The sequence below is a fragment of the Arachis stenosperma genome, chromosome 2, assembly GCF_014773155.1.
Source record: "Arachis stenosperma cultivar V10309 chromosome 2, arast.V10309.gnm1.PFL2, whole genome shotgun sequence".
Classification (NCBI taxonomy): domain Eukaryota; kingdom Viridiplantae; phylum Streptophyta; class Magnoliopsida; order Fabales; family Fabaceae; genus Arachis; species Arachis stenosperma.
In genome coordinates, this window is record NC_080378.1 from 29719556 (window position 1) to 29732415 (window position 12860).

The window sequence follows — 12860 nt, forward strand, 5'->3', positions numbered from 1 at the left end:
AAAGTATCGTTTTTGTCCCCAACGTTTGGGATAAGTTCTATTTGTGTCCCTAACGTTTAAATCGTCCTATTTGGATCCCTAACATTTATAAAAGTGATTCAATGTTATCCTACTATCAATTATACTAATAAATCAGATTATATTTTTCAATTATTCTCACTTGGATGAATTAGGTCTCATTTGGATATGTTCGATTTTAATATTATACCCTACTATTTGTGTTTAGATTCAATTATATCCCTAGAAAAGTAAATTATGTAAATGTTGTAAGAATTAATTTCAACTTTTGATGAACTATTTTTCGGAGTGGATCATCGATTCTATCCCAAATATTTGTATTCTAACTTCAAGAAGATATTTAAACGTTAAGGATACAAATAGGACGATTTAAACGTTAGAGACACAAATAAGATTTACTCCGAACGTTAGAGACAAAAACCATACTTTACTTTAAATTATATATCTTAACATTGAAAACTAAAAGGAAATCAGAAGTTAGCATTACTCCAACAAAATTTTTTGCCTCAATATATTATTCACCTTTCAGCGTACAAAGTTTTAGGACTCCTTTCTGTAATTTGAATATTACAAGCACTTAAGTATTAAATTTCAAACAAAATTGGTATCTTCCCGCTAACAATCACCAACACACACTTTCTTTTCAAGAAGATTAACCTGCATCATTTCTGCTTCAACTCCTAAAGATTGAGCAGGAAGTGGAAAGCGTACTTAGTGACAACCAATGCGGGTCGAATGGCATGCTCCATACTGACTTAGACTACAAGAAAAGCAATCCCTTGAGCTCTTTAATGTGAAGTAGGGGCCCATGCATGTCTCAATTCGTTAACGCAGTATCAAAGAAAGCCGAAGTTAAATTTATCTCTTCCTCTTCCTCCCTTTTCCCAGTTGTCCAGATTTGAAAGCATGTTCTTGTTCTTGAAGGAATGCCTTAGCTCTACCATACTTCTCAGTTCTTTCTTTTTCTTGTAAAGACCTTTCTTTATCCTTCACCTCGAGCAAGAAATAATTGTCTTTACGCAATTCACGAGCAGCTCCTTTTGCTTCACGCTTCAACTGTCTCTTCAACTTTCTCATTTCGGCTCGTTCACGGTCTGGATCATAATCTCTACCCTTGACGTAACTGCAGAATAAATATGTAGTGTTTAATTCGAGTTCCCTGTATATCCTACAGGCAAACAAACCAAATCAACATTTTGAATGTGCGAAAAGAAGGTCAACTTACTTCTCCTCAAACTTGGGATTCAATAATTTGATTGGTACTGGCTTTTGTTTTCGCATTTGAAGTGGTCTCCTCAAAGTGTGATGTTTATCTATGTTCGCCTTAATTAGCTCAGTCACATCTTTAATTTTCTCTCTTAATGCATTTGGCATATTTTTCTGCTCTGATATCTCAAATAGAATCCTCAAAATTGGTAAAAATATTTCAGGAAATGAGCTTAAGCCTTCATACACTTCGACATATCCTTGTAGAGTTTCGACAACAGCAACTAACACACTAGCCCTGTAATCATTGAAAACCAAATTAGCAAAGGATAAATGAAGATACACACCAGGACTACAACCAAAACTCAAGACTATATATAGCCACTAAGTGTAAACACAGAGATATAACTGGCAACTTTTAGGAAGATCGATATGATTTCATTATCTTCATAAAAAAATTCCCAACTCCTCTACAGGCTTTGCCCCCAAAACAACCTTGATAAGGAATAAAGAACCCTTTCAAGTCAGAGTGGGACTCGGTATTAAAAAGATATATCTTGATAACAATGTGCATCTTATTGAGTGTGAAAAATTATTGATTACCTGAAATTATCAGAAGAATAAATAGAAGAGTGCTCCGGCATGTCCATTATCTGGAAAAAGTTCAGAGGACTAATCTCATTTACAGTTTCACATATGCACAACACAGGCTTGAGAGCTTTCAGTTCCATAGGTTGATATGCCTAGCATAAAACAAATAGCATGCTTACTTCAATGTCCAACCAGGAAAATGTAGCACCAACATGGCAACATAACGCATATAGCACTACATAGCCGATAATGTACACCAAAAATCAGGATCTAATGGATCTACTACTGCACAAACCTCAAGCCTATATATGAAGTCTTCTTGCATGATAAGCAATACACTCAATTGATCAGTAGCATGAATGCAAGATCAATATAGATATCTGTTAACTTAACGTTGGGACAGCTTGCACTGAAATATCCACTGAATGTTGAAGTATAGTGCATCAACATTCTTACTTTTGTAAACAACATTAAAAGAGTATCAAACATGAAAATGCGTATTAACCCAATAATCTGAAACACATCCTATGAAAGCAACTCTTTAGTTTAGAACAATGTGAATTTTGGATCATTGATTTACCTTATTTTAGTCAAGGAAAAAATTGTGAAAATTTTCAAGAGCAAGATTCTTGCTGAAAAATTGTCTGGGGGTAGAATAATCAGCATCTAACTCTGTAAGGGATTTGAACTTAGTCAATCATGGATTTACATTATAATTAAGATCAGATCTCTTCCATTTTTTTAGAGGATTTGATTGAAATTTAAATGCTTTGGTGTGTTATAAATGCAAACTTTCGTTTTTTGGTTATCATAAAGCTGTTATTTAACTCCTCCCAAGTTCATATCATGTAGCAGTAGCATATGTTCTGATAAAAACATGTCTAGAAATTAATTATATATGTATAGTTTCCATGCATGATTTAGGGGAGCACTAATCAAAAGTACAAGAAATTACAGAATTTTTCTCTAAACAAAACAATAGTTTTATACTTGGAATTACCAGAAAATAGTTTTCATAAAGCTAACACAAGTTTTTTCGATAAAAAAGCAAACACAAATTAATAGGCCAGATGTATAGGAAATATCTTTCTTTCCATGTCCCTGCTCCTTTTTTTTCTATTTAGTGAAATTTCCATTACAGATATAGCCAAACCGAAAGGAAACTTCTTCATTATCCATTAAGAAGTCATACCTGTGAATCTGTATGCGAAATATTACTCTCAGCCGCTGCAATCAGCGCAGCTTGGAGGAACATTATTGCTTCAGGACAAAACTTTCTCGACTGTCTAAATACCTATATTCACGGTAAGCATATTATAAGCAAGCTGCAAATGCAATCATCCAAAAACAGAGAAACTTGACATAAAGAAGTGCAATATATCATGCTTGCAACAATAGATGTCCAAAGCAAAGTTTCTAAATCATAACACATGCTAGCTAAATATGAAATTTTCTCATCTCATGGTGCATAGGATGAGACGGGGCAGAGGTAGGTTGAAAGAAATTGGTATTAATAGTGATAATGGTATAGAACTCTAGAGGACAAGTCCTGACTAGAATGATGCAGTGAAAGAGAAACTGAAGAATCAGACAAGTTTGGTATATTTGCTGACTACTTGGCAAAATCTAGGACTTTGGAGTATGTCCTACTGACTAGTTTTGATGGTTTTGGGCAAAAGAAGAAAGATAAACAAACCAGTGGCGCATTGGGGATATCTGCCAATATATTTGTATATATCTCAGCACGTGATTCTTAATAAGGGTTTTGCTGTCATGTAAGTTAAGTGATTAAAAAAAATTACCAAGAAAAGAAATTATTAGAAAAATTATCCCTTATGACAGTTTTTTCCTTTTGTTAGCTCATCATCATCATCATCATCATTAAGACACATCAAGTTGTCAACATTGCAACAAAACAACTTTTATGATACCAATCAAGCATAGAATAAACTGCATGCCTTAAGTTAGTGTATAGAAATATCCCAAGCATATACTTACACAGAGAAGCATTGAGCATAAGAAAGAGCCAATGGCAATATCCCGACCAGATACTATTCGGCAACGCATGAGATACTCGCACATCAATAGAATCGCAGGGGTCATAACTGGATGCCTGAAGTCAGAGCATGGAAATATCATGGACCACAATCGCAAGAGAAATAATGTCTTTGTAGAAGGCCAACTGCTGCTTTCTGCAACAAGAATGGTACTCTTCAAACCGTGTAAAACAGGCATACAACTGTATAGCTCCCGATAAAGGGTAATGGAGAAAATGAACTTATTAAACTGAATTTCATTCTTACCTGGATTCTTGATACTCTCAACAAACTGCTTTCTAATACTCTCTATTCTGCGACGAGCACATATTGCAGCAAAGTATGGTATCTCCATACTCATCTCTATCAATGGTTTCCCTAGCATATTGAGTAACCCAACATTCAAAGGTTTCTTGGTTGCCATAACAGCAAAATACTGCAATAATACCCCATAAAATACCTGAAAAGGGAAGACCTAGGATTATTTCCAACTATATAGTTTGACAAATAATAATCATGAAGCACAACTCTTGACAAATGATATAGATGAAGTTACAACCTATCACCAAAAGAAAAGGAGTATCTGTCAGGGAAATGTTGCCATAATTTTATTTCCCATACTTATGCAAACTAACTTGAGCAAACATCTTTGATGCAGCAGTTAAAAGGAGGGTCAAGTTAGTTATTTTCCAAGCTAGATAATTATTTATTTATCGGATAAAAGAATAATTTCAATAAGACGAGTAGAAGGATAATAAAAAATTGGAGATAAGAGTTCCCCTATGAAAAGCAAAACATGTAAGGTTGGACAAGAGTTCCCCTATGTAATGCCAATACACTTTTGTAACCGTGAGTTCTCTTTTAATCTTTTTAATTTATTTTTCATATCCACAGATATATATTGCCATAGTTATTAAATCTGACCGGGTTGGAGATGAACCAACTGGGTTGAGCACAAGCGAACCAGTTTGTAAACTGAACTGTGTACGTGTAAGCCTTCAAAAACAATTCCAAAATGGCTAGTTTGAGGAATCAAATCTGGTACCTTCATGTTATTCTCCTTTCACATGGTCCTCAACTAATGAGCTATAGTTGAGTTTGTATTTATCGTGTCATATATATGTATATCTTCCATTTATTTAGTCTCATATTATATACTTTATAATAATTTTAATATTTTATTTTAATAAATTATATTAATGCCTAATAAATTTAGTGTTTAATTAAATAAATCAAATTAATGCCTAAACTATACTAATCTATATTGAATGCTGCATATCCAATCCCAATGCAGTTTGAACCTGGACCAGCATAATTTACAGACAAAGGCACAACCATATCCCCTAGGGAAACAGTGTCGCAACAATCTCAATAGCAATTAATGCATACCATGGTATTTTCTCAAACTTGGTTAATAGCTTTCAAGAACAAAATTAAATTATTGCATGATATAACACATGGAGAGGGATATGATGTAAAACACTATGTATCAAACTATATTAGCTAGATAATTTTACTTTTATCAAAGCATTAGTTTGATTCAAACTGATGATTAAGGATTCCTACAATAATGCAAGAGTATATATGTCCAGTCTAGGCAGTAACTACCAGCAAAAGCATAACATAAATGTAGTAACATATCAGCTACATTTACTCAACAAAAGAAGTGTTAACTGATACTAGTAATATTAATACATGTGACATATAATAGCAATATATAATTTTAATTAAATGTTAATATCAGATCAAAGTTCATGCTCTAAGTTGAAAATATATGAGAAAATGCCTTTAGCCAACAAAGTTTCAGAGACAACATCATCAGTGGAACATCACATGTATAAATGCAAAGATATTATCTAGAACTAAAGAGTTGATCAAAGTGAAGGAATTTCATACTTGCATTTTCTTGCGATTTTCCACTGCAAGTGTGATTGGATTGCTTTTCCGAATCCGGTTGATTACTAGGATGGTATCAGAAATAGAGCAATTATCCAGCAGGGAATATAATTCTTCAATGTTCTTGGGGGCTTCAATTATATAAGGTATGTCCAACCCTTTCGACTGTTTTCCTCCAACATCTATTTTTTTGGCTTGTAAAGGATCCTTCATGTCTTTCTTTGAACTCGTACCCACAAAATTTTTCCCATCAACTTCTTCTGAAGTTCTTTCTTTGCTTTCTTCCTCATTATCTTCATCTTCCAGATCTATTCCAATATTATCATCATCACTTTGCTCCCAATCTTTTAAAGAAAGATCCTTCTCATGATCATCAAGATCCTCATCAGATCCCTCATCAGCACCTTCTGAGCTTCCTAAGTCATCAGAATATTCACCATCACTCTTTTCACTGTCAGAATCTTCCTCATCTTTTCTTTCAAGAATCTCATCAATCCAACCCTTCTTAGCCATAGTTTCTTCATTTGGAGAGAAGGAATCACCAAGATCATCACCAGATAGAGATCTTGGATTCTGCTTAGATGCCTTTTCTGAATCTTCATTGTCTTCATCACTTGAATCTTCAGAAGCAAGCATCCTTTTCTGCCGCTCTTCCTGAAAGGAAGAACAAAGGGACTCATTAGTTTTGTATCAAAACTGAGGATGAACACTAGCCCATTAGTTAATTATCCAAAGCCAAGCCTAGCTTCTCAATTAGGTATGGCATGCTTCTAGGTCTGACATGAACTCAAAAATACCACACAAAATTCATGATTGATATTTATAAATTCAGTTATACAACCAAGGACAAATCTCTGTTTTCTTGAACAATTACATAAAAACTCCTTATATCATGTAAGCAATTTTATCCAAAGCACAATAACAAATACTTAAAAGTCAAGTAATTGTACCTCCATTTCCTCTAAATGTTCTCTTTCTTCTTGAGCTATCTCTTCTGGTGTCTTTATCCTATTTGAAGGACGAGCACACATCTCCAGTCCCATTTGTTTGACAAGTATGTCATACTCATCTGGTTTTTCCTGCCACAAAGGAAAAGAAGTTAAAATAAGAGATAGTTACTAAGACCTAAACAAGACTCTCCTGTGTTAAAAGTACCTGCTCAGAATAATTATTCGGTTTCGTTAGAGAAACTAATGCTTGAGATTGAGACAAAGAAGTGAACTTCCTATCTAATTCGTCAAGCAATTCTTCTTTTTCTTCCTTTTCTTTCGCTTTTTCAGCCTGCAAAACATTAAAGAGTGAAAGAATAAGTGTACATATATATTAGGAAAACAAACTCAAGAGGCTGAATAAAAAAATCCCACACCTTAAAATATTTGCTTTTTGCAATAATTTCCTTCATAACCTCCGCATGACTTTTCTTCTTCTGCAGAAGATGTCACCATTAACAAACAATTTCATAATATAGTGATAATGGTAAAGAAGTTGGCGAGGAATAGAAATCAAAATCACAATGACTAATGTCAGATCATTAAGTTGATACATTCTCCTTTTGTATACATCAACCAGTACAACAATATAGAATAATATAGAAATAAAAGAAAGAGAAAAGAGGGGGGGGGGGGTGTTCAAATATACTTATATTTATATTACAAGGCATCTTACATTTGCTTCACCTTCAGCCACACTTGTCTCCGTTGGAATCTGCATTTGCAGCCCCGAAGCTGATTTTCCTGTCAAAACAATATACAACATGACCACCGCAAGATGATGAAATAATATATAATAAAGAATATTTGATAAATTAATTACATAGCAGAAAGCTGTGATGATGGTAGTACAAAAAGTCACAACTTCAGCAAAAGAATTCAATAGATTTGAAGTAGCCAAAGCCATGAAAAATAACATAATAGGAAGCTAGAAGTTAATATGCAGGAATTACATTGATGAAAGGTATCAAAATAGTAATACGGCCATCATCAGACACACAATAATATACATACACTTAACCTATTATCATGCAAAACAAAGTCATCTTAAGAAACCAAATCAAATGCAAGAGAGCAAATAGAGCACAAACCCCGCTGCTTGCCATTATCAACATCCAAATAATTATAAGGTAAAAGACTCTTTGCTAAAACCATGTAAATGCTACATACTTTTAGTTTCATAAGCTTCGTCACCATCATCGTCTGGAAGCATTTCATCCTCAAAATCATCTCTTCCCAAACGCAAAGCATTAGGTTCATCAAAATCATCCTCTTCATCCGACAGGTGATACTTGCTTTTCTTGCTTAGTTTCATGTTCAACTATGAAGATCCAAAGAACATGAATGAAGAAGCGTTAGAAAAGGAATGCTAGAGAACAGCAACACATTCAAGTTATAAGAAGATAACTTTACAAACTTCTAACTTACTTATAACATCCATATTCATAATTCATGTCACAGAAACAAAGCTACAACCTTGGACATAAATAGAAGTATACTGCCAATTTGCAAGAAACTAAATCATTTACTTGGCAACAAAACTTTCTTGCATTTCAACAATCTGATCAATCTAGCTGTTTAAACATGTGATACTAGGATAAATTACACCGAATTCCCCTAAAATTAGGCAATAGTTGCCTCCATTATAAATCTATAACCTAACTAACTACCCTTGAAAATTAACAATCACATTCGAACTTATAGATATCCCTCCCTGAATATGTAATGTACCATTGAACTCCACTGTAAATATGATACTGCCCTGCCCTCCAGGGAATGTGTAATATTAACAAAAATGAAATCAGCATGGCCTACCCAAATATTTACAGAACAAAAAAAGGTAAGGCAAGAAAATAAATAAAAAAAACCTGGCGTTCTCGCTGGGTTCTCAAGATAGCCTTGCCAAACTCATCAAGTGCTTCATCTCCCTCACCAATTCGCTTATCCTCAAACACCGAAGACTTAGTGCTCTGCTCGTACTCCTTCAGCATTGTCTTCTTCCTCTGTAGAACCACCCAGCACCCAAAACAAACCGTCTTAATTAAACATATATATATATAGTACAATAATACTGAAAACTATTCGCAATCAGATAAAAAAGAACCTTCTCGATGGCGAGAGAGCGAGCGAGGCCGATGCGGCAGGTGTCCCCCTTGCGCTTCTGTCCAAGGACGTCAAACTTCCTTCGAGACCAGATGGACTCGAAAGGGTTGTCGGCGCCCTTAGAAGATGCTTTCAATTTCATGGCGACGGCATCAGGACCGGATTTCTTATTGCTCTTCTTGTTCTTCTTGGTCTTCCCCATGGTATGGCAATAGAGAACAGTGTCAGAGGGTTAGGGAAGTAAAAAGAACAGTGTCCCCCTTGGCCTTTTGTTTGTGTTCGTTTGTTGTGTTGCACTTGCACACTTGCACACTTGCACAGCGGGAAGGAGACGCAGGGTTTAGGGTTTCTGAATAAGTGGATTCTACGGTACAAATTGATACAATTTCTATGAAGTAGCCAAGGCTTAGTAAGGGCACATGATAAACTAAGGTTTTAAATTTTTTTTATTTAATAGATACAAAATAAATGTATTGAAAATTTATGTATTGATTGGTTTGAGTATTTTTATTTTTATTTTCAATGAAAATAAAAATAAGGTATGAAAATATGATTGATTGAGCATTTCAAAACAATGGAACAAAGTTGAAAATGTATTTTTTTTTTTTTAGAAATTTTAGTTAATACTTTTAAAAACATTTTCACTCCAAAATACAAGATTGAGTCTCGGGTTTGACATTTAAATTTTTCCAACTTTTTTTTTTATGCGTTGATTTTTTTTTCTCCTCCCTCTTCTTCTATCAATTTCATGCACGGATTCTTTTCCCCTTCTTTTACCATAGTTTTTTAACATGCCAAATTCTCAGTTTTTTTGCCACCAAAAATATTGTTATCAAGGTTTTCATTTTCTAACCAGCTTACATAAACCAAAGTTGCAAGAACCGAACCGGTCATTAAACCGGTCAAATGACTGGTTCAATAGTCCAACCGAAGTCGAACTGTGGTCGAACCGGTTTAATAAAATATACAATAAAAAATAAAAATATAAAAAATTCAATATACCAATTTCAAATATTCAAATTTAATATTTTTTAACTAATACAATTCAAAATTTTACCATTTTATATAATACCTTGTTCATATTTAATCATTAAAAATTCACAAAATAAAAATTCTAATTAATTTCTAAATTCTAATAAAATAATCAGCAACAATACTCATCACATCAGAAACGAAAATTTAAAATAAAAAAATTTCAACAATAACTTCTAATAATCAAGTAATCATCAACAAAATAAGTAAAAATTAACAAAAATAGAAAAAACAGCAACTCCAAATCAGAATCAAATTCCAGCAACTCAGAATCATTCAAAATAGCAAAATAAACAACAAAGTAATATGAAAGAGCAAAAGCTAACTTGCAACACATAATATTCCATGAAAGTTGTTTACAAAGTCAAAATGCTGGAGCCTTAAAATGCAGATTTATTGTGCTTCATAACAAGAAGGAACACAAATAAAATTTAATCTCAGTCAATCACAAGTTCAACAAAGTTACGAAGCAACAATTTCAATCGTTGTGTATCACTCAAATATCTAAAAGACTTGCAAAAACACTCTCAAAATAAAAAATTTAGATCAATAGTACAAAATTAACTACGAAATTTGACAAAAATCAATAATAATTAGCTCAACAAAAATAACAATCAACAATTCTTACTGTTAATAACAATCAAAGAAATTAACTCAGAAAAACAAGAATAATCAAAGAAATTAACTCAGAAATTAACTCAAGGAGGAGGGCTGGAGCGTGGCAGAAATAACCAAAATAACAATACGAGATGCGACGCCACACAGCAATTTACCAAAATAACCAGTAAAACAGATTGGATTTATAACTCAATCACAGCAGAATTAATTCAACATCAACTGACTGAATTCAAATAAAACTTCAGAAAATTAATTTCTCAGAAACTCAGCAGAATCATCAATAATACATCATATGTATATTCAGAACAAAAAGAAGAAAATAATATAATACAATTACAACAAATTGAACATTATTGAAGAGGATAAAGGGGGAGGTTTTACGTTATATGGATTGGCAGAGAAGGGGAGGAAAAGACAGCAGAGCCAGAGAGCAGAGAGACAGAGAAGCAACGACGGTGAGACAGGGTGCGGAGCAGAGAGGCAGCGACGACAAGACTGGCGGGGAGCAGAGAAGGGGCCACAACCAAAAACGGCGAGGAGGGGAGAAGCAGAAACGACGCGCGGCAAGGAGAGAAGAATCAGCGACAACCAACGGTGAAGAGCAGAGAAGCAGCGAAAGAGAGAGCTCGGACAGAGAAACGGCGACGCCAACAACAGCCCCGAACCGACCTTAGCTTCTGGCGACGCGAGGAGAAGAGCAGAACGAAAAAAAGGGGAAATGGTGATGGTGGCTCTGATAGGGTTTAGGAGAATCTATGTAGGGTTGGTGAGGGCGTGTTTGAGAGAGAAGGAAAAGGGGTGGTCGTTTGTTTTCTCTAGAATCAAAACGGCGCCATTTTGATTGTTGAATCAGCGAACCCGAACTTAAAAAACCCTGGCCGGTTCGCTCGGTTTATCGGTTAACCACCGATTCAACCAGTTTTTTATAAACAATTTTAGAAATAAATCAGACCGGTCAAATAATCGATTTCTGATTAACCTAGTCGAATTGGCTGATTCGGTCCAATTTTCAGAACCTTGACATAAACATCTTTTTAAATAGTGAAGATAAAATTTTTAATATGGTCAAATTTTTTTAAATATAATTAATTTTAATAAAAAATAACATGATTTTCTAATATAGGTATAAAATTAATAAGATGAGATCTTCTAAATTCAACTAAAAAAAGTCAAGTACAACAAACGATGCTAAAAAAACCAATAAAATTATGGTAAATTTAGTTCTGAAATTTAGAATTGAATAAGTGTATTTGTTGAAATTTTTTGTTTAGTATCGAATAGTTGAGTATGCACTAACTGAATTAAAAGAGTTTTAATGAATAATAAATTAATTACTAGTCTTTTCTAGTTTTATTTTTTAATGATAGATCCATACGAATAGAATTAATTATTTTAAGATAGTAATTTATTTCATGTTTGATATTATATAAAAGTAAATAATTAACTTAATAAAAAAATTAAATAACTAAAATTGTACATTTAATACAAGTATAATTTTATATGTTAAAATATCGAGAAATACATTTTAAAAATAGACCACCCAAACATATTTTTATCATTTTCAATGTTTAGAAATAAATCATCTTTCACAAACTAATCACGTTTTATTAAATGTGAAAAAGTCGAAAATAAAAATCATTTTCAAAAAATAAAAAAGCAAAAAGCAAAAATAGAAAAAATTCTCGCAAACCAATCTTTATGCTTTCGATAAAAACCTTTTTAATTGTAATATTAATATGTGTCTTTAGGGTATAAAATAGATAAATCCGTTAACCAATTATAAAACGATTATAATTAGGTATCTTTTAAACTATTTTTTTTAGTTAATTTTTTTATTATATTAATTTAAAAAAATAAAATAAACACATTTAAATAGATTTAGTGTTTTTTTTAATTTAAAAAACAATTTAAATAATACTAAAATTCAAAAATTTAATTTTAAATATCTAAAATTATTTTAAACTTTTAAATACTAACACATTCCAAAAAGAACTCTTAAAATCCTTAAACACACATCAATCCTAAAACAACAAAACACATGAGAGGAATCTTTGTCGCCGAGTTCCTCATCCTTGTGGCCTCCTCTTCAGGCTGCACTCATCCTCTTAGCCACATCTTCTTCTGCATCGTGCTCCTTCTCGTCACTGCTTCCTCCTCTATATTGCGCTTATCATCTTAGTTGCCGCTTCTTCCTCTGCACCGTGCACTCATCCTCTTCGCCACATCCTCCTCCGCGTCGTGCTCTTTTTTGTCGCTACTTCCTCTATGTTGCACCCATCATCTTAGTTGCCGCTTCTTCCTCTGCACCACGTTCATCATCTTCGTCGTTGCGCTCCTCCTCTATGCCGCATTTCTCTCCGTCGCCTCTTCC

General features: G+C 33.5%; 1 protein-coding gene across 3 annotated transcripts; it reads right to left on the reverse strand.

The window, feature by feature from the left end:
• Positions 1 to 504: 504 nt before the first annotated feature.
• On the reverse strand, positions 505 to 11281 carry LOC130961303 (uncharacterized). Of its 3 annotated transcripts, none has more exons than XM_057887085.1 (15): positions 10871 to 11281; positions 8841 to 9151; positions 8605 to 8739; positions 7907 to 8057; positions 7413 to 7480; positions 7114 to 7173; positions 6903 to 7028; positions 6698 to 6826; positions 5748 to 6401; positions 4119 to 4311; positions 3814 to 4007; positions 3008 to 3109; positions 1828 to 1967; positions 1244 to 1522; positions 505 to 1141 (listed from the first exon to the last, which is right to left on the reverse strand). In XM_057887085.1, the coding sequence occupies exons 2-15, from the start codon at positions 9039 to 9041 to the stop codon at positions 877 to 879; spliced, it is 2697 nt and encodes an 898-aa protein (XP_057743068.1). In that variant the 5' UTR covers positions 9042 to 9151; positions 10871 to 11281; the 3' UTR covers positions 505 to 876. The 3 variants fall into 3 exon arrangements, with proteins under 3 accessions (XP_057743068.1, XP_057743069.1, XP_057743067.1); XM_057887086.1 differs by having other exon boundaries at positions 8841 to 9203; XM_057887084.1 differs by lacking the exon at positions 10871 to 11281 and having other exon boundaries at positions 8841 to 9301.
• Positions 11282 to 12860: the final 1579 nt, after the last annotated feature.